Source organism: Tenrec ecaudatus, chromosome 14 (genome assembly GCF_050624435.1).
Source record: "Tenrec ecaudatus isolate mTenEca1 chromosome 14, mTenEca1.hap1, whole genome shotgun sequence".
Taxonomy (NCBI): domain Eukaryota; kingdom Metazoa; phylum Chordata; class Mammalia; order Afrosoricida; family Tenrecidae; genus Tenrec; species Tenrec ecaudatus.
In genome coordinates, this window is record NC_134543.1 from 38,068,895 (window position 1) to 38,088,608 (window position 19,714).

The 19,714-nt window shown below is 36.4% G+C and overlaps 1 protein-coding gene across 10 annotated transcripts in view; it reads right to left on the reverse strand.

The window, feature by feature from the left end:
* Nucleotides 1–19,714, reverse strand: part of GPHN (gephyrin) — a 634,470-nt gene that overhangs the window by 497,133 nt on the left and 117,623 nt on the right. For all 10 annotated transcript variants that reach the window (XM_075530856.1, XM_075530857.1, XM_075530855.1 and 7 more), the window contains exon 2: nucleotides 8,366–8,444. In XM_075530856.1, coding sequence (XP_075386971.1) covers nucleotides 8,366–8,444 — 79 coding nt within the window. The remainder of the gene's footprint in view (nucleotides 1–8,365; nucleotides 8,445–19,714) is intronic.

The window sequence follows — 19,714 nt, forward strand, 5'->3', positions numbered from 1 at the left end:
GAGACACACAAGTAAAGCTCACTGGGATATCAACCAGTGAAACATCACCCTAATGGGCCCACAACCACCTGACAAGCATCCTGTGAGAGGGCTATACAACTTACATGACAAATAACAGAATACTAGTTGGCAAGGGTAAGAGTGAAACCACAGGAAAATAGAGCGGTTGACTGATTCCCCCAGTGCAGCTACATGCAGATAGTTTGTAGAAGTACTCATATGAGTCTCCCAAGAGAGCCCAGTGCTCTTCAACTCTAGAAGATGGTGCTGGGCTCCTCTAAAACAGCACATACACAGCAATCAACCCCAAAGCCACAACAAAACAGAAGGAAAAACAAAAGACAATGCCGGAATGAGGAATGAACCTAACGAAGTGAATAGAAGAAGACATTTACCTGCCACAGAAAGAAATTTTCAGAATTCTGCTTGGAGTCATACAGGACATAAAGGAAGCAATACAGAAAAGGGATAAAATGATAGAGGAGATAAAGGCATTGCACCAAAGGACCTAAAGGATGAAATAACAAATCCAGCAGCAAATTAACAGACATTGCCAACAGACTTGAAGAGGCAGAGAATCACAGAGTGACCTAGAGGATAACCAAGCAGTCCAAAAAAAAAGGGGGGGGGGGAAGCAGTCAAATAAGACAATCAGAGAACTGGAAGAAAACGTGAGAGTCATGTCTGATGCTATGAAGAGAAACAGTATTAGAATAATTGGACTACCGGAACAAGACACAACAAAGAAGTCAACAGCAAAATAGCGATGGGCTTCTTAGAGGGAAACTTCCCCAGCTTAACAAATGAAAATCATGCAACCATTTAGGAGGCCAAAAGAATACCAGTCAGACTGAATTCCAAGAAGAAGTCACCAAGACACATAATAGGTAAATTATCTAACTATGAGGAAAAAGAAAATCATAAGGGCAGCTAGGGAAAGACAGTAACTTATAAAGGTTCCCGAATAAGAATATGCTCAGACCTATCAGTGGACATGATGAAGAGGAATGAGTGGATTAACATATTCCAAAAATTGAAGGAACATAACACAAATCCAAGAATACTACGTCCAGCCAAATTATCCATTAAGATAGATGGAGAAGAAAGAATCTCCCCAGACAAGGTAAAATTCAAAGAATACATAAAAAGAAACCCAGCAATGCAAAAGATCCTTGGCAACCAAGTATGGGCATAAGATCAACACTTACCAAGTGCAAATAAAGAGATCGCCATGTAGAACAACTCCACCCAAAGGGAAACAAAGAAAAAACAGCCCTCAATATATTATTAGCATAATAGTGGAAAGAAGGCAAGAATGACATACACACACAACACATACTGATAAGACAGGTAGGTAGGTAGGTAGGAAAACAGACAACACAAAAGGTACAAGATGACATCACAGAGTCCACAGATGGATGTAATAATACTGAATACCAATGGACTGAACGCAAGCATTAAAAGGCAGAGGCTAACATACTGGCTTAGAAAACATAACCCATCAATCTGTTGCTTGCAGGACACACAACTCAAGCTTCCAGCAAAAACAGGTTGAGAATTAAAGGCTGTAGAAAAATATACCTAGCAAATGACAATGCAATAAAAGTAGGAGTAGCGATATTAATCGCTGACAAAATTGATCACAAGGTACAACCCATAAAAAGAGACAAGAAGGAAAAATAAAAAAAGAGACAAGAAGGAGCACTACATAATGCTCAAAAGAACATAGGCCAAGAATCAGTGAGCATAATAAATATATATGTGCCAAACGTGAGACCTGCGAAATTAATAAATCAAACACCACTCCAAAAGATGAAAAAAGAAATCACAGGCTCAACAATTATAGTAGATGGCTTTTTAATACACCACCCTTTGAACAAGACAGATCACAGGGAAAGAAACTTAACAAGGAGGCTACAGAGCTAAACAGCACAGTTTGATGACTTAATAGATATTTTTAGAGGTATCCACCGAAATGCAAAAAAAATCATATTCTTTTCAAGTCCACATGGCACATACTAGAAAACAGACCACATATTCTGTCAAAAGTCACACCTGAGATGGCACGTAGAGATTATAAAGACCTCTCTCCCCGACCACCATGGCATAAGACTGGAAATCAACAAAAGGACGATGAAGAAAACAAGGACAAACAACTGGAGGATAAATAACTCTATTGCAAAAAGGGTGGGAATTGGCCCAGATCAGAGATAAAATCAGAAAGTTTCTAGTAACCAATAAGAATGAAAACACAACATTCCAAAACCTTTGGGACACAGCAAAGTCATCTATCAGGAAGCCTGATAGCAATACATGAACACATGAAAAAGGAAGAGAGACTTATGGTTGATATGCTGGCACAAAACTTACACCAATTAGAGCAGAGTCAACAGAACAATCCTACTAATAGCAAAAGGAAAGAAATAATAAAATTCAGAGCTGAGATAGGGGATAGGGAAAACAAGAAAACTGCTGAAAAAGTAATGTAGCTAAAAATTGGTTGTTTGAAAGTAGTAACATAATTGAAAGACCACTGGCAAACCTAACCAAAGAAAGTAAGGAACACATTTTAATAGCAAGGCTGAGGGATGAAACGGGACATTACAACAGACCCTAAAGAAATCAAAAGAAAAATTACACAGTACTATGAAGGCCTGTAATATAATGACTTTAACAAGTTGGAAAACATGGACAAATACTTGGAAAAACAATCCCTCCCTAGACTATCCCAGATGGATGTCAAGAACCTCAACAGACCCATAGCAATAGAAGAAACAGATAAGTTTATCAAGGGATTACCAACAAAAACTACCTTGGACCAAATGGCTGCACAGGAGAATTCTACCAAGCATTCATGGAAGAACTGACACCAATCCTCTTCCAGAATATCGAAAAAGCCAGAAAACTCCCAAATTCTTTCTATGAAGCTAGTATAACTCTGATACCTAAAGCAGGCAAGGATCGCACAGGAATTGAGAATTACAGACCAATATCGCTAATGAACATTACAAAAAGTCCTTAACAAAATCGAATACAAAAGCATATAAAAACTCACCATGAGCAAGTGGGATTCATACCAGGGACGAGGGATGGTTCAACATATGAAAGACCATTAGTATTATTCGTCACATTGACATGAAAAATTTTAAGAATCACATGATATTATCAGTAGATGTGGAAAAAGCATTCGACAACATCCAATACCCATTCCTGTTTAAGACACTCAAGCAGATAGGAATGGAAGGAAAATTCCTCAATATTACACAAGGTATATATGAAAAACCAACAGCCAACCTGGTAATCAATGGAGAAGACAAGAACATTTCCACTTAAAAAAGGGACCAGACAAGGATGCCTCTTTTTCCCACTCCTATTTAACATTGTACTGGAGGTCCTAGCTAACAACATAAGACCAAAAAGTCATCCAAGGTATTCGTATGTGAAAGAAGAGGCGGAACTATAATTATTTACAAATGATATGATTTTATATATCGAAAATCCCCCAAACCACAAGTGGAATGTTGGAAGGGACAGAGGAATATGGCAGAGTGGCAGGATACAAGAGCAACAAACAGAAGTCTATTGGACTGCTATGTACATCAGAGAAGATCACAGAAGAGTCAATTAAAAGGGTAATATCCTTTACAATATCCAAGTACAAACTGAAATATTTGGGATATACCTGACTCAAAAGCAAAAGATTTGTATGACGAAAACTACAGAACATTATTATAAGAAACCAAGAGTGACCTCAACAAATAGAAGACTATCCCATGCTTGTGGTTTGGAAGACTCAGTATAGTAAAGATGTCAGTTCTCCCCAAGGCACTATTTAAGTGTAATGCTATCCCGATATGAATAACATCACCCTTCCTGAAAGAATTGAAAAAAACTGATTACCAACTACATAAGGAGCGGGAAGAAGGACAAAGAGGGAGTTCTTGCTCTACCTGACTTTAGCATGATTAATACAGCCGCAGTGATCAAAACAGTATGGTACTGGTATCATGCCAGATATTTAGACCAATGGAAAAGAGCTGAAAACTCAAAAATAAAAACAGCATACAGACAACTGATTTTTGATACGGGCCCAAAGATATCAAATGGGAAGCAAATGCCCTCTTCAATAGGTGTTGCTTGAAAAAATGGAAATCTACCTGCAGAAAAATGAAGCAAGAACCTTACCTCACCCCATTCACAATAATAAACTCAACGTGGATCACAGACCTCAAGGTAAAACCCCAAACTATTAGGGCCATTACAGGGAATACATAGGCTATCGGAAATAGGGAAGGATACAAATACTGAGGAGCCACAAATTGACAAGTGGGATATACTGAAGATAAATCACCCATGGACATCGAGATAATTCACTGAAGAGTAATAAGAGAACCCACAGAATGGGAAAAATCTTCAGCAATGAGACACCAGACAAAGCTCTTATAACTAAAATTTACAATACTTTGCAAGCTTATAATAAGAAAAAAACTAACTAACAACTAAGGCGGTGGGAAACGGACCCAAATAGAACTTTCACAGGGGCAGAAATCCGAATAGCTAATAAACATATGAGAAAGTGTTCCTGATTATTAGCCATAAGAGAAATGCAAATTAAAACAACTATAAGACACCTCCTAACACCCTCAAAGATAGTCCAATTCAAAAAATCAGAAGGTAACAAGTGTTGGAGGTTGTGTGGGGAGATAGGAACTCTTGCCCACTGCTGGTGGACCTGTAGGTATGTACAACTGTCATGGAAATCAACTTGGTGATACCTAAAACAGATGGAGATTGAGAAACCATACGACCCAGCAACCCCCCTACTGGGCACATACCCAAAAGAGGCAAGAAACAAACTATGGCCAGACATCTGTGCTCCAATGTTCATCACAGTTAAAAATCGCAAGGAGTTGATAACAACCCATATTTTCATCAACCGATGAATGGATCAAAAACTGTGGTACATGCATACAATGGAGTACTACAGATCCCTAAAAAGCAGGGGTGATGCATGAAGCTTATTGCTGCATGGGACGAACTAGAGGAAATCATGCTAAGGTGAACTGAGCCAAGCACAAATGGACAAGAACAACATGAGTCCACTGAGTAAGCAAAAAAAAAAGAAAAAAATGGGGTATAGGGGACAAGCTATACATACATCCCTGGAGGGAGATCCAGAAACTATGGTAGGGGCCAAACCCAATGCAGGGATACATACGGCAGCCAACTAAGAGGGGGAAAGAAAGAGAAAAAAAATAACATGGTTGGGGGTGGGGGAGCAGATCACAACCCACCCAAGGGGAGGGTATTGTTTAAATCTCCACAGGAGAGGGATAGAGAGCCCAATACACCAAGAAGTGAATAACAATGTACCAGCATGAAACAGGGAACCAATGAAGAGGTCTATGGGTGGCCCCAATCCCAGAGGAGAGCCCTGAGGCTACTGCTTGGGGAGAGGGGTGCATAGGATTAGACCATAGGATTAGAGAAATGAAAAGGGATGAAGATGGAGGAGAGGATACCCTGGCTCACCAAGCCCCAAGGATGATGACCCCACCATGGAACACATGGTCCCTCACTGAATCAAGACACTGGGTGGGGCAGCAGTGAAGACACAGTGAGGGAATAGTGCATGGTCTAGCTCCATCACGCTGAGGATAGGCACTGTGGGTATGCAGCCAAGCAGCAGGGGAAACAGAGTGATGAAACTGCTGGGGAATACCAAAAATAGACTTGGAGACAGAATGAGGCACCCCATCAGACTCAACTTAAAACATTCATAAGGCCAACAAACAGATCTTGCACTATTTATAGGCTTTTCCATTTTTGTCATTAGCTTTCTTTTTGTTGTTATTTTAGTTTTGTTTTATTGTTATTGTTTTCTTGATTATTTACTTATTTAGATGTTTTATTTGACTCTGGTTTTTGCACTTATTAATGTATTTGCATGTCTATCTAGATAAGATAAATGTGATAAATAATTCGGAGATGAAAATAACAGGACTAGTGTTTCCAGGGGGAAATGGGAGAAGGGGAGGTGGAGGAAATGAATGGGGGGAAGCAACTCAGGGACAAGGGTACAACAGATCAACTAAAATCAATGGAAGGAAGGGCATAGGATGCCTTGTGGGGCTTAATCAAGGGCAATGTAGCAGTGAGGAATCACTAAACCCGAATGAAGGCTGAACATGATGGTGGGGCAAAAGGAAAGTAAAAGGAAATAGAGGAAACAACCAGGAGGCAAAGGACATTTATAGAAGCCTAAATACAGTCAGGTACATACCTAAATATATACATATATAACAAGAAGGGAATAGAACTATGTACTCACATTTATATGTTAAGAATTAAGGTAGCAGATGGACATTAGGCTTCAACTCAAGTACTCCCTTAACACAAGAACAATTTGTTCTAATAATCCAGCACTTGGTGATGCTTACCTTCCAGACATAATCGCTGAAGTAGCCGGCTATCAAAAGATATAGAGTCTGGGGTCTTAAAGGCTTGAAAATAAACAAGCAGCCATCTAGCTCAGAAACAACAAAGATGGAAGAAGCACACCAGCATGTGTGATCATAAATATATTTATATATGAAGATAGGGAAATAGATCTATGTGCATATATTTATAGGTTTATTATTAAGGTAGCAGAGGACATTGGGCCTCTACTCAAGTACTCCCTCATTGCAAGAATACTTTCTTCTATGATGCTCACCTTCCCGACACAACCGCTGAAGACAAAGTGGGTAAATAAATAAGCAAATATGGTGACGAAATCTGATGGTGCCCGGCTATCAAAGGATATAGAGTCTGGGGTCTTAAAGGCTTGAAGGTAATCAAAAGGCCATCTGTGTGATCACAAGGTGCCGAAAGGATCAAAAAACAAAATCATATCATTGTGTGCTCACTTCCATAATATGATCGCTGAAAACAAATGGGAGCATAAGCAAATGTGGCGAAGAAAGCTGATGGTGTCCGGCTATCAAATGATATAGCATCTGGGGTCTTAAAGGTAAACAAGCATCCATCTAGCTCAGAAGCAACAAAGCCCACATGGAAGAAGCACACCAGCCTGTGTAAATACGAGGTGTCAAAGGGATCAGGTATCAGGCATCATCGGAACAAAAAACCTTACCATAGTGAATGAGGGGGGCAGTGCAGAGTGGAGACCCAAAGCCCATTTGTAGGGTACTGGACATCCCCTTACAGAAGGGTCTCAGGGAGGAGATGAGCCAGTCAGGGTGTGATACAGCAACAATGAAAAATATAAGTTTCCTCTAGTTCCTAAATGCTTCCTCCTCCTACTATCATGATCTGAATTCTACTTTGCAAGTCTAGTTAGACCAGAGGATGTACACTGGTACAGATAGGATATGGAAACACAGGGAATCCAGGGCGGATGATCCCTTCAGGACCAGTGGTGTGAGTGGCGATACTAGGAGGGTAGCGGGAAAGTGGGTTGGAAAGAGGGAACTGATTACAAGGATCTACATGTGACCTCCTCCCCGGGGAACAGACAACAGAAAAGTGGGTGAAGGGAGATGTCAGACAGGGAAAGATATGACAAAATAATAATTTATAAACTATCAAGGATTCATGAGGGAGGGGGGAGTGGAGAAGGAGGGATAAAAATGGGGACCTGATGCCAGGGGGTTAAGTGGAGAGCAAATGTTTTGAGAATGATGAGGGCAATGAATGTACAAATGCGCTTTACACAACTGATGTATGGATTGTGATAAGACTTGTATGAGCCCCTAATAAAACGATTAAAAAATAGTTCAATTGCGCATGTTTTCCACAAAGACCATATTAAACAGATATATAATCATAATCTGACAAAAATATACCTATCAATAACACAATAAAGCAATAATTTTATTCATTCCAATGGGTGCAGTCATTCAAAATTATAGTTTCCTCCCAGACACATAAGGGTAATTGAACTCTACACTCAAATAAGACTAATTAGCATTCATTGAAGAGGTATATATGTGTATCCACTTAAAATAATCACATTGGATCCTTAATTAAGTATTTACAAAATGGAAAGAAGACAGGTGTAGGCAAAAAATTGGAAAAAGGAAAAAAAAATTTCTTCATAACAAGACCCATATGTGTCCTCTGAAAAACTCCATCACAACTATCTCTTTGTAGTCCTGAAGCAAAAGTCACCATGATCTTCTACACTGCCCTTTCTGCTTTATAAAAAACAGGTATTCTTCTAACTTAAATCCATTTCAAATTACATATCTTTCAAATTAGATATTCTTCTAACTTAAATCCATTTCAAATTACATATCTTTGGAACAGTTATATTAATCATAAAGTTTTAAATTATACTTAGTACTGAAAACCAAATACTCACAAAGAAGGATCTTGAACCAGATCTTTGAGATTTATCCCACTGCGATCTTCTGCAAGATTCCTGAAGCAACTATCACTCACTAAACAGGAAAGGGCGAAAGAAAAGAAGATTAATTAATTTAAACAAAACAAGTCGAGAGATTTCATGTTAAAAGTGTATATAGAAGGGAGAAGCATTTAATTTTATTCAGTTATTTTAAGTAACATAAAAGTTTTCAGTATTTTCCAGTGAGATATTCAGTGATTTTTGAAAAGTCACAAAATATCTCTAGGATTAATTTTCTTACATATAACAGAAAATCAAATAAAACAACAGGGTGAGTTTAAGTAAAATAACTTGCAACGATTTCTTCAGGATTTGACATTTTGAAAACTAAATCATACCAAATTAAAAAACTGTCTCAAAAGTAATACATTTGAATTATATTTTAATTTCTTTTGTTTAAAATATGAAAAAAATGTTATTTTAAAATTAGTCCTCTGAATGAGATTTTTCCAATCTCCATATAGATCAATCTCTATCTTGCCAGATTTGGCAACAAATCAATATTTCAAGGCAATATTTCAGTAACAATTCAGTATTTCATTAACAAAATAATTTAAGCAGACAGGTTTACAAGTACAATACATACAATAGTAAATTTGGGCCTTTCATAACATTTAAGATTTTAAAAAAAGATTTCTTGTTGACTTTGCAAAACTAATTTACCAGTACATAGGCTCAAGTCACTGCTCTTATGAAAACGATTGGGGTGTTAGAGATATAAATGTGTGTGGGTGAATGTGTGTGTATATAGCTAATACTGGGAAGTAACGAAACTAAACGTGTAGAAAAGATGTCTTCTTAGGAAAGCTAAGCCTGAGAATAGTTTCCATTTTTGCTTTTTAGACATAGTCTAAGGCTCAGAAAGAGAACCACTACTGGGGAAACCAATAGAGAAACCAATAGAACTCTTACATATCAGTCACAGGCTAACATAGAAGATGTTATCTCATGGAGCCAAAAATACACATACAATGCTCATCCTGGGAGATATGCTAGAACATTGTTAACAGTATTGTTAACTGAAATGTCGCACATTCAAACCCATCAGCCACTGCACAATAGAAAAGACCTGACAATGTGTCCCTTATAAATATGTCAACCTAGGATAACCAGTGGGTCAGGTCCACTATATCCTATTAGGTTGCTATTAGTCAGAATAAATTTAAATAGTGCACAATAAAACAGGATGTAACAAAGGATTCAAGACAGGAGTCTGGGTCAGACAGCTTTCTGTATTTTCTCTAGTTGTGTGATTTGTAGCAGTTGAAGTCCTACTACAGCAGGTGTCATCTACAGAATTCAGTGTACATTTGAACAGGTTCCTCTCATGATATAATGCTCTCAAACAAAAGACTCCCTTGGAAGTCAAAGGATAGCCATAAAAAATACCAGACCAGAAAAGCAGAGTAAAGTCTCTCACAGGTATACATCACATGAGTATAAAGACACTCTAGAGAGAAGAACTTATACTTTAGATATTTAAAGCAATTTTGTGCTTTAATCTAAAGGGTTAGATTATCTGTATTTATACCAGCAACAAAGTTTCTATCCAGACAATTCTTCATTCAATTGAGGTGATTAATCCCTCATTATATCTTTCTAACAAAAAGATATTGGGAAAATACATTTTAGTTCAATTTCTATTACATTATTAATATTTTAGTATATAAGACATGCTATGAAGAAAAGCAGAAAATCTAACAATCAAAACAAATAATACATACAAGCAGGTCTACAAATGAAACAAGTTAAATGAAAAAGATTTTATGAAACTAATGTATTTGAAAAGTGAGAGAAAAAAATGTTTACATTGATGAAAAAATTTCAAAAGGGAATTAAAATCCATGGGGAAAATGATTATTTTATAATTTTAAGTTAGTATATCAGAAATTAAGAATACAATGGGTTGGTTTTCTTGCTGATTTAGTAGAGAAAAAGATGAGAAAAATATCCATATTGACACACACAGATAAAAACACAAATAATAGAGCATAAGAGCCATTTTGAAACCAAAGAACTCCAATATTTTTGTAATTGTAGCCAAAGGAAGATAGAGTGAGAAATGGGGGGAAAGCAGTGTTTTTAGGGAGACAATAATGAGAACATTCCAAAACTAGTAAAGTACACTAATCCATTAACTCAGATAATACAACAAATTCTACTATGGGGAAGAGGGGGCAGGGGATATTTTTTTAAGCCTCACTGGCAGTCAAGCTACTAAAAATCTAAGATTTTAAGAAAATTATTATTAGCAATGGATAAAACAGGACACAGAGAAGCCAGAAGGTAACACAATATGTTTAAAATACTGGGGATCAAACTGAAAATCTACATGTCTCTAAGTTGAGAAAACATTCATCAAAAGCAATAATGATAACTGATTTTTCAATTCAACATTTTTCCATTTGTTAGCATACTATTTTGTCAAGTTTTGTTTCATTATGTGCCTATGAGAGTTATTTCTAATCTACATAAGCAAAAATATAGCATTGCCTTTGTCCATTCGCAAGATTCCTTACCTTCCACCATTTGTATTTCCTTTTCTAATAGTGAACTCTGCAGCATTAGCTTTAAGACTTCCGAATCGAGAGACACACAATGATATAGTAAAAACATATAAAGTGGAAAATGTGTGAATTAATTTTTATTAATCCAAAGCAATAGACTTTATTGTTTTCCTATTTGTGGCATCATTTTGAATAATTATGTATCATTTTCATTCTATATTTAATAGAAACTGAATTCAACCTAGAGATTTATGACAAATTTTATACTTTCCATAATTTTAACCTGAATGCTGTTTATTATATAAATTTCCAAGTAGGGCCAAATAGAAAAATAAAAATGGCATACAGTAAAAAAAGTTGGCTTCCAGCTAAGTTGAACTGTCATTGAAGAAAAATATCATAAAATTTGTTCTAATAAAGTTTCTTACTCAATTTGGCAAAAATATAAGAGCTTAGATGTAAACTGAAGGGGCTTGGAAGTATTGGAGTCTTGATTAAAATGGAATAAACCTTTGCTCCTTTAAAGGCTTGCTAGTTAGCTATCTGTGAAATCAATTCTGCAAAAGACACACTTTTTAAAAGGTACATGTCCCTTTCATCCACGTTTAAAAGATAAAAACAGAAAAATAATCTATAGAAGTACAGTTTTAACAATAATTCTGGTGGTGTTCCATGAACATAAAAATAACTAACCATTTAAAATTGCTAGTAAGACAGTAAAGCCAGATTTAATTCTAATGTCATTCATTCTGTAATTGCTAAATATCCAGTGAAATAAAAATTTTAAATGAGGAATGGTTCTATAAAAACACTTGGTAGACATTGTAGCTGATTTGCATTAAGGTCAGTTAGACTTCAGGCAAATATAAATACAAGCACAATTTAATTATTTGCTCATACCTGCTACTTTATTTCTATTCTCATGCATTGCCATATTTTGTGCATTTTAATAATTCTGTGGCTAAAGGTTAAGTGTTAGATTGTTAACCAAACGTTTTCCAGTTGAAACACAGAAGCTGATTGCTTGGGAGAAAGATACAGCTGTCTCTTCCAAAACAATTTACTTACTTTCTGAAAAACCCAACTAAGCAGTTCTACTCTGTTCTATACGGTTACTATAATTTGGAAGCAATGCCATGGCAGTAGGTTTGTATTTTAGATGGCTAAAAATGCAGAAAGATCTACCGCAATCTCACATTCATGTATGCCAAAAGCAACCAGTTTTCCAAACATTTGCCCAAATTTAAGATGTCCAAAGTTAATTATCCTTTCTTCTCATGCTTCCTATAGAACAAGATGAGGAGATGGAGAATGTTAATATCCACCACCTGTGTATCGATGTGTTGTACTGTGGAGGCTTGCATGTTGGTGTAAAGCTGGAAGCTATGTTATCAGTATTCAAATAATAGCAATGGTCACCAATGACTAATTCATTTCAGTTGATCTTCCAGACTAAGAGCAGGCTACAAAAGAAGAAAAGGCTGTCTACTTTGAATAAATTAGCCAATGAAATTTTAAAAATAATTTTATTAAGGGATCATACAACTCTTATCACAATCCATACATACATCAATTGTGTAAAGAACATTTGTACATTCATTGCCCTCATCATTCTCAATGAAATTTTTATGAACAGCATCAGAACACTGTCAGATATGGTTCCAGAAGGTGCTCAATATTTTACTGGAAAAGTGCCATCTCAAAGTAGTCAACCATAATGACCTAACATTGGAGTACCTTCAATTACTGATGAGGTATGATTCAAAATGTAAAGAAACAGTTGTAAACAATTATAATGGGTACATGAAAAGTACGAATCTTGAAAAACTAGAGTTGTCAAAATTAAAGGGAAAACATACAGATCAGTGTCCTAGGTTGAGTGAGTGAAAAGGACTGGTATTGCTCACCTTAACTCAGACAATCATATTGTTTACTATGTGGGAATGACATTTCAAGATCTATGATGAAATATAATGCTGTCGAAGCGACAAAGCCCACATGGAAGAAGCACATCAGCTTGTGTAGTCATGAGGTGTCGATGGGATCTAAGCAAAGACCCAGAACAAAACCATACCCAAGGTGAATGGGGGTGTGGGGTGGAGACCCAATGCCCATCTGTAGACAACTGGACATCCCCTCACAGAGGGGGTCACAGGGAAGAGATGAGCCAATCAGGGTACAGTAGAACACTGATGAAACACACAACTTTCCTTTAGTTCTTTGGTGCTTCCTTCACCCTACTATCATGACCTCAATTCTACCTTACAAATCGGATTTGACCAGAGCAAACACACTGCTACTGATAAGAGCCCACAACACAGGGAATCTAGGATAGATAAACCCCTCAGAACTAACAATGAGAGTAGAGCTACCAGGAGGATTAGGGGAGTGGCGGGGAGAAGAAAGCGATCACAAGGATCAATCTAGAACCCACTCCCAGGGGGGTGAATAACAGAAAAGTGGGTGAGGGGCAACAAAGGACTATGTAAGATATGGAAAAAAACAATGTATAACTTATCAAGGGTTTTGGAAGAAGGGAAGGTAGGGGAGGGAGGGGGAAGAAATGGGAAGCAGATATCAGGGACTCAAGTGAAAAGAGAATGCTTTGAAAATGATGATGGCGGCATATGTGCAAATGTCCTTGACACACTGGAAGAATGTTTGGATTGTGGTAAGAGATGTAAGAGTCCCCCAAAAAAGTATTTAAAAAAAAGAAAGAAATACAATGCTGTCTGTGATACACACACGCGCGCACACACACACACACACACACAGTACAAGGAAGTTCTAAGAATAAAACTATTATTCAGATTTTCACACCAACTACTAAAGCTTATGGTGAACAAAGTTAAGAATTCTGCCAACTTCTTTAGTTTGAAATTGATGGAACATGCAATCAAGATGCATTGATAATTATTGGTTACTGGAATGCAAAAGTTGGAAACAAAAAGGAAGAAAGAGTAGTAGGAAAACATAGCCTTGGTAATAGAAATAATTCTGGAGATTATATGATGAAATTTTGAAAGATCAATGACTTCTTCAACTCAAATTACCCTTTTTTAGTAACATACATAGCAACTGTACACATGGACTTTACTAAATGAAATACACAAGGATCAAATTGAATAAAAACCGGAAAGAAATGATGGAAAGGCTCAATAGCAGCAGGTAAAATAAAGACAGGTGTTGACTATGGATTGATCAGCAATTGATCATATGTAGGTTCAGGTTAAAGAAAAGTAAAACAAGCCCGATAGATTAGACCAGAGGTGGAGGGCAGTGGAAAGCTAAGTAGCAGGAGAAATGGGGAGTGGGGTAGGGACAGAGAGTAAGGGAGGAGGAAAATCAGGAGTACTAGGAAGAACACTAGTAAAGATAAAGGGGAGGAGGAGCAAGGCTGAGGCAAGAGAGTAAGGAGATGAGAGAAAAGGAAAGGGAAGGTTATGGGACAATATATGGTAGGTGTGGTATAAGGGAAAAGAGAATGGGAAGAGAGGAAGACAGAGAAGGGAAGAAACACAACAAATCAAAGGGTTTTTAACTGTTCATACAGCTTGAGAGGTGAAGTTAACAGATGTAATGTGTAGTTGGGAAAACATATGGTGTATGGTATATTTGGGTTCCCATTTGGCAGCTTCAATATGTGTCAGGAATTACTGTAGAAACTACAGCAACTACTAAAGACGCTAAAAAAAAACAAAAGAAGTTTCAACAAAAGCCAGACTCACAGAAAAATTACATCTATTCTGCCATCTCAACAGCAGCAAAATAGATCTTCAAGTGTATAAAAGTTACACGATTTAAACAGCTAAAATTCATTTTAGCAGATCAGATTTATTATTATTTCTGACTACGTGAATACTATGTTTTGTTGTGTTTAAGGACATTTGCTTTTTATGTATTTTATATATTCTGGTTACCCTCAGAAGATAATTTTTTAATTATATGAGTAAATATAACCATCACAGTATAATTGCTTAATTATTTCATTAGATTTCCCACTTAGGTTCTTTCAAATTGGAAGATGTTGTGAATTTTCATTTATTTTAAAATACACAGCCTTCCAAAACTAAGCTCAATGACATCAAGTCAGTGCCAACTCACAGTGACCCTATAGGCCAGGATAAAACAAACTGCCCCTGTGAGTTTCCAAAACTATAACTCTTTGTGCAGTAGAAAGCCTCATCTTTCTCCTACAGAGCAGCTGGTGGGTTTCAAATGGCTCACCTTGAAGTCAGAACCCAGAGCATAACCACTAACACCACCAGGGATAGTGCTACAAAACACCCTCAGATTAGCTAATTATTACTTTCTTGGAAAAAATTCAAACATAAATCTTTTTCACACAGTGTAGACAGTGAGAAAAATGAGAAATTGATTCTGTGAATAGATGTCATTAATAGCTGCCAGCTATTTTCTTATTTTTCTTTCTATAGCTCTGGTGGCACAGTGAGTTACATGTCAGGCTACTAACCACAAGGTTAACAGTTAGAATCCACCAGCAGCTCAGCTAGTGAAAGATGAGACTTTCTGTTCCAATAAAAATTTATAGCCTGAAAACCCAAAACTTGGAATCGACACAATGCCAGTGAATTTTTACATTTATTTTGGATTCAGGAAATCAATCCCTTGCTAAATTAGTCTAAAATAATTATATTGGTTTCATTTTATACTTAATTCATGTTTTACTTAGTACTATATAATTAAGTGTGGTAGTTACGTAATCTGGTGTCAATTTGGGATTTGAGAGGGTGGAGGCTAGTCTGTCAATTGGGTCATAGCCAATGAGACCTCAGTGGGCATGGCCCTCCACTGAGGATTCTGGGAAAACTCTCGTATGTCCTCCGTGGAGGCAAGAGACACTTTCTCTCTCTGCTCACTCCCTTGGAGACACTCTACTGACAAGACTCAAGACTACTCCCTGTGAGCCACCCTGATGCAGGCAGACCCTGGACCTGGAGAAGCCACGTGGAGACCCCTGCCATCACTGAGATGCTTACAATGCCACTGGATCTACAAAACATCCCACCCACTGGCCTGTGATCTTCCCACATTCAGCATCATAGAATGTGTATCTTGAGTCTAAAGAGGACTTTACAGATTGGTGTCGGACATGGGTTAATATAGGTCTTATGGACTTGATCTGGACTGGGCTGGGATGTTTTCTCATTATTCAACTGCTCTTGTATATAAACCTCTTTCCTATACACGAGTGTCTCTATGAATTTGTTTCTCTAGTCTACCGGGACTAACACACTAAGTTATCAATAGTTTAGTGTTGACACACAGTATTATATACATACATACATACATACATGTATATAACTCCAGTCTATGTGTATTAATGTTATGCCCTCTAAAAATAACAGAAAAAATAGCCTCTTTTAGATGTAAGAAAGTCTTCTTGTTACTATCTACCAGTTTAGTTGGGTCTTAAAGTCTAGCCAAAATGAAGGAGCTGAGCTTGCTGACTTGGGGAAGTTTGAGCTGAATCCCTGTGGGTTAAGGTTGCCCTGGGAGTGGTAAGTCCTTTTAGACATTTATTAGCAGACCTAAAAGAATTCTGTAACATTTCCAGATAAACAACTCAACCTTGAGCATTTCTCACTGGCATCACAACTTGTTAACTTCCTTAATAATCCCTTTGATGATGACTTATTTTCAGTGAATTCTGTTTAGCTATTATTGCAATGGATATTAGAATTTAGAGAGATCAAGTACAGAATACTAAGACAACACACAGCACAGTATTCTTTAAAAATAACAACAAGAGTAAATATCAAGTACCTCCAAGGATGTAGAGAAATGAGAACTTTCCTACATTGTTCAAAATTAAAAACAAACAAACACATAACCACTACATCACCGGGGTTCCTTCCTACATTGTTAATGTAAAATGGGTAAAATACTGTGGAAAAGCAATTTGGAGTTTCATCAAAAAGTTAAAAATGATCAAACTGTTAATTCCACTCCTAGATATACAGTGTAGAGAGAGAAAAAAACATGCCCCCACAAAAATTTGGATCCCATGCTCACATTAGCATTATTCACCATAGCAAAATGGATAAATACTGCAACCTGACTTGCTAGTCAGGTGCAGTGTAGCAACAATGAAACATACAACTTCCCTCTAGTTCCTAAATACTTCCTCCCTACCCGCCACTATCATGATTCCAATTCTACCTTAGAAATCTGGCTAGACCAGAGGATGTACACTGGTACTGATAGGAACTGGAAACAAGAGACTCCAGGACAGATGATCCCTTTTATCAAGGGTTCCTGAGGGAGGGGGTAGGAGGAAAGGAGGGGTAAAAGTGAGGAGCTGACGCCAGGGACTTGGGTGGAGAGCATATGTTTTCAGAATGATGAGAGCAATGAATGTACAAATGTGCTTTACACAATTGATGTATGTATGGATTGTGATAAAGAGTTGTATGAACCCCAAATAAAAAGATTTTTTTAAAAAGGAAAAATAACCCATGGAATAACAATGTGGCATATTCAATCATAAAAAGGAATATACTTCTGAAAAATATTGCAATATGACTGAACATTGATAACATTGTTAATGAAATACACCAAACAAAAAGTAGCAACTGTTGCACATGCTTCCGCGTAAATGGCATTTTGGATTAGGAAAAATCATGGAGACATAAAAATAGTAGAGGTTACCAGGGATTAGAGAGTGGGAAAAATAAGGGAAGTTATTGGTTAAAGGGTATAAAATTTTGGGTGTAGTGGCACTACAGCATATGTTCAACATCACTCACAAAAGATAAGTGCGTATTAAAACTAAAGTGAGATATCATAATTCATCCTCAAATTGGGAAAAATTCTAAAGCTTGACAATGCTTTCTGCTCCAAAGACTGTCGTAAAGAGGTATTCTCATCATGATTAGTGAGAGGACAAAATGCCCTAACTCCTATGATGGGATAACTTATTTAAAAAGTACATAAGTATTTTCCAGTTGGCCCAATATTTCTATTTCCCATAATTTATCCTTTAGATTTATTTCCAACAAAAAAACTATACATAAGATTACTCATTTATTTGTAGAAGCAAAATACTTGGAGGAGAAAATTCTAAATGCTCATATAAACGCTTTCCAAAAATTTTTAAGACAACTATCTTGCCTCTACACAATGGAATATCATACAACTATAAAATAGTGGAAGATATCTGCCAAATGAATTAGAAAAATTTTCAGGAGATCTTAAGAAGTGAAAAAATGTAAGGTACAAAATATTATTAATGCTACTTTCAAAATAAAAAATGAGAAATTAAAAACTATACAAATATACTTTGCAAAAAGAAACATATGGATAGACCAGAACACAAAAATGTTTTCCTAAAATGGATGTAATAGGAAAAGAGTAGAAATAGTGAAAGAATTGAGATATTTGAGCATATATATATAAATTATATTTTAAATTTTGAACCATGTCACTGTTATATGTCTTTAAAGATCAAATTAGGAGGAAAAGATAAAAAGTAATAGACACAAATTAACCTAGCTATGTACCAAATTAAAAACTTAAAACTTAATGGAATAGAAGAAGAAAAATGGAATGAATCTAAGTAATTCTTGAACACATTATTTTGATATTATATCCTCAGTACCATAAATACTAAGAATAAAGCAAACTACAAAGAAATCTCAAACCATCCTTAGCAAGTTTATTACTAATGATAGTACAGGTGCAGAAAAGAAGAAATTATATTATTTGTCTTGTAAAATTAAAAAAATGAATGCCTACAATGCTGGTGTTAGAGGCCAGAAATTCTCTTTATGGAAAAGGAGAGAAGCAAAATAGAAGGCAGTGAAGAAAGAAATTCCAGACAACAATTCTACATTTTAGTGTCCATTCATGAATTTTACACTTTTTAACTTTTACTTACTACACTTGTCTACTAATCAAGTCAAAATTTCTTGGCCCCCATAGCAAGGAGGAAGAATGTTTCTACTTATAGGGTCGGGGTGTGTGTGTGTGTGTGTGTGTGTGTGTGTGTGTGTGTGTGTGTGTGTGTGTGTGTGTAAGGATGACACAAAGTGGTCATGGAATAAAATCTAGTGAAAATGAAATAAAATATGCTAGAATTGATCAAGAACGTGTCAGAACACAGTAGAAACAAGTTTGAAGGGGTTCTTACTGTACAATTTTGACTAATTTATTTGGCACTAGACTGAATAATAATTGTTGGAATATAAATCCTCATATTTAGCAATTTTTAAAGGATTTGACTTTATTTTTGTTTGTTCGTTTGGTTTATCTAAGAAATCAAGCCTGTATTTTCAAAGACCGTAGAGCATCAAACCAAGGAACTCAATTCCATGAAGCATTTAATTACATATAAGCAGCCTCGGCAGCCACTCTTTTGTTGTTAGTATTCTAAACAGGCCTAACATACAACTGTGTCCATTCAACTCTACCACGGTATACAACTTATTAACAGCAATTGTATTATCATTACAATAAATATAAAAATACATGTATATGTTTTAGACATCTTTGGTTAAGTTTCTTCTTACAGGTACTTTATTCTCTATTTTTGCAAAACCTTTATTGCATATAATTTACATGCCATATAATTCAATAATGAATTTGATACTTATGACTTTAAATTTTTTTAAAGAGGGGGAGGAAAGAAGCAAAACTTGCTTCTTTGTGGAAGAATGCTAATAATCAATGCAGAACCAATAATATCCCAAATCTAGACCATTGGCATTGGGTCAATTTCTCTTTCTTTCTTTCCTTCTTTCTTTTTTAAACATTTTATTAGGGACTCGTACAACTC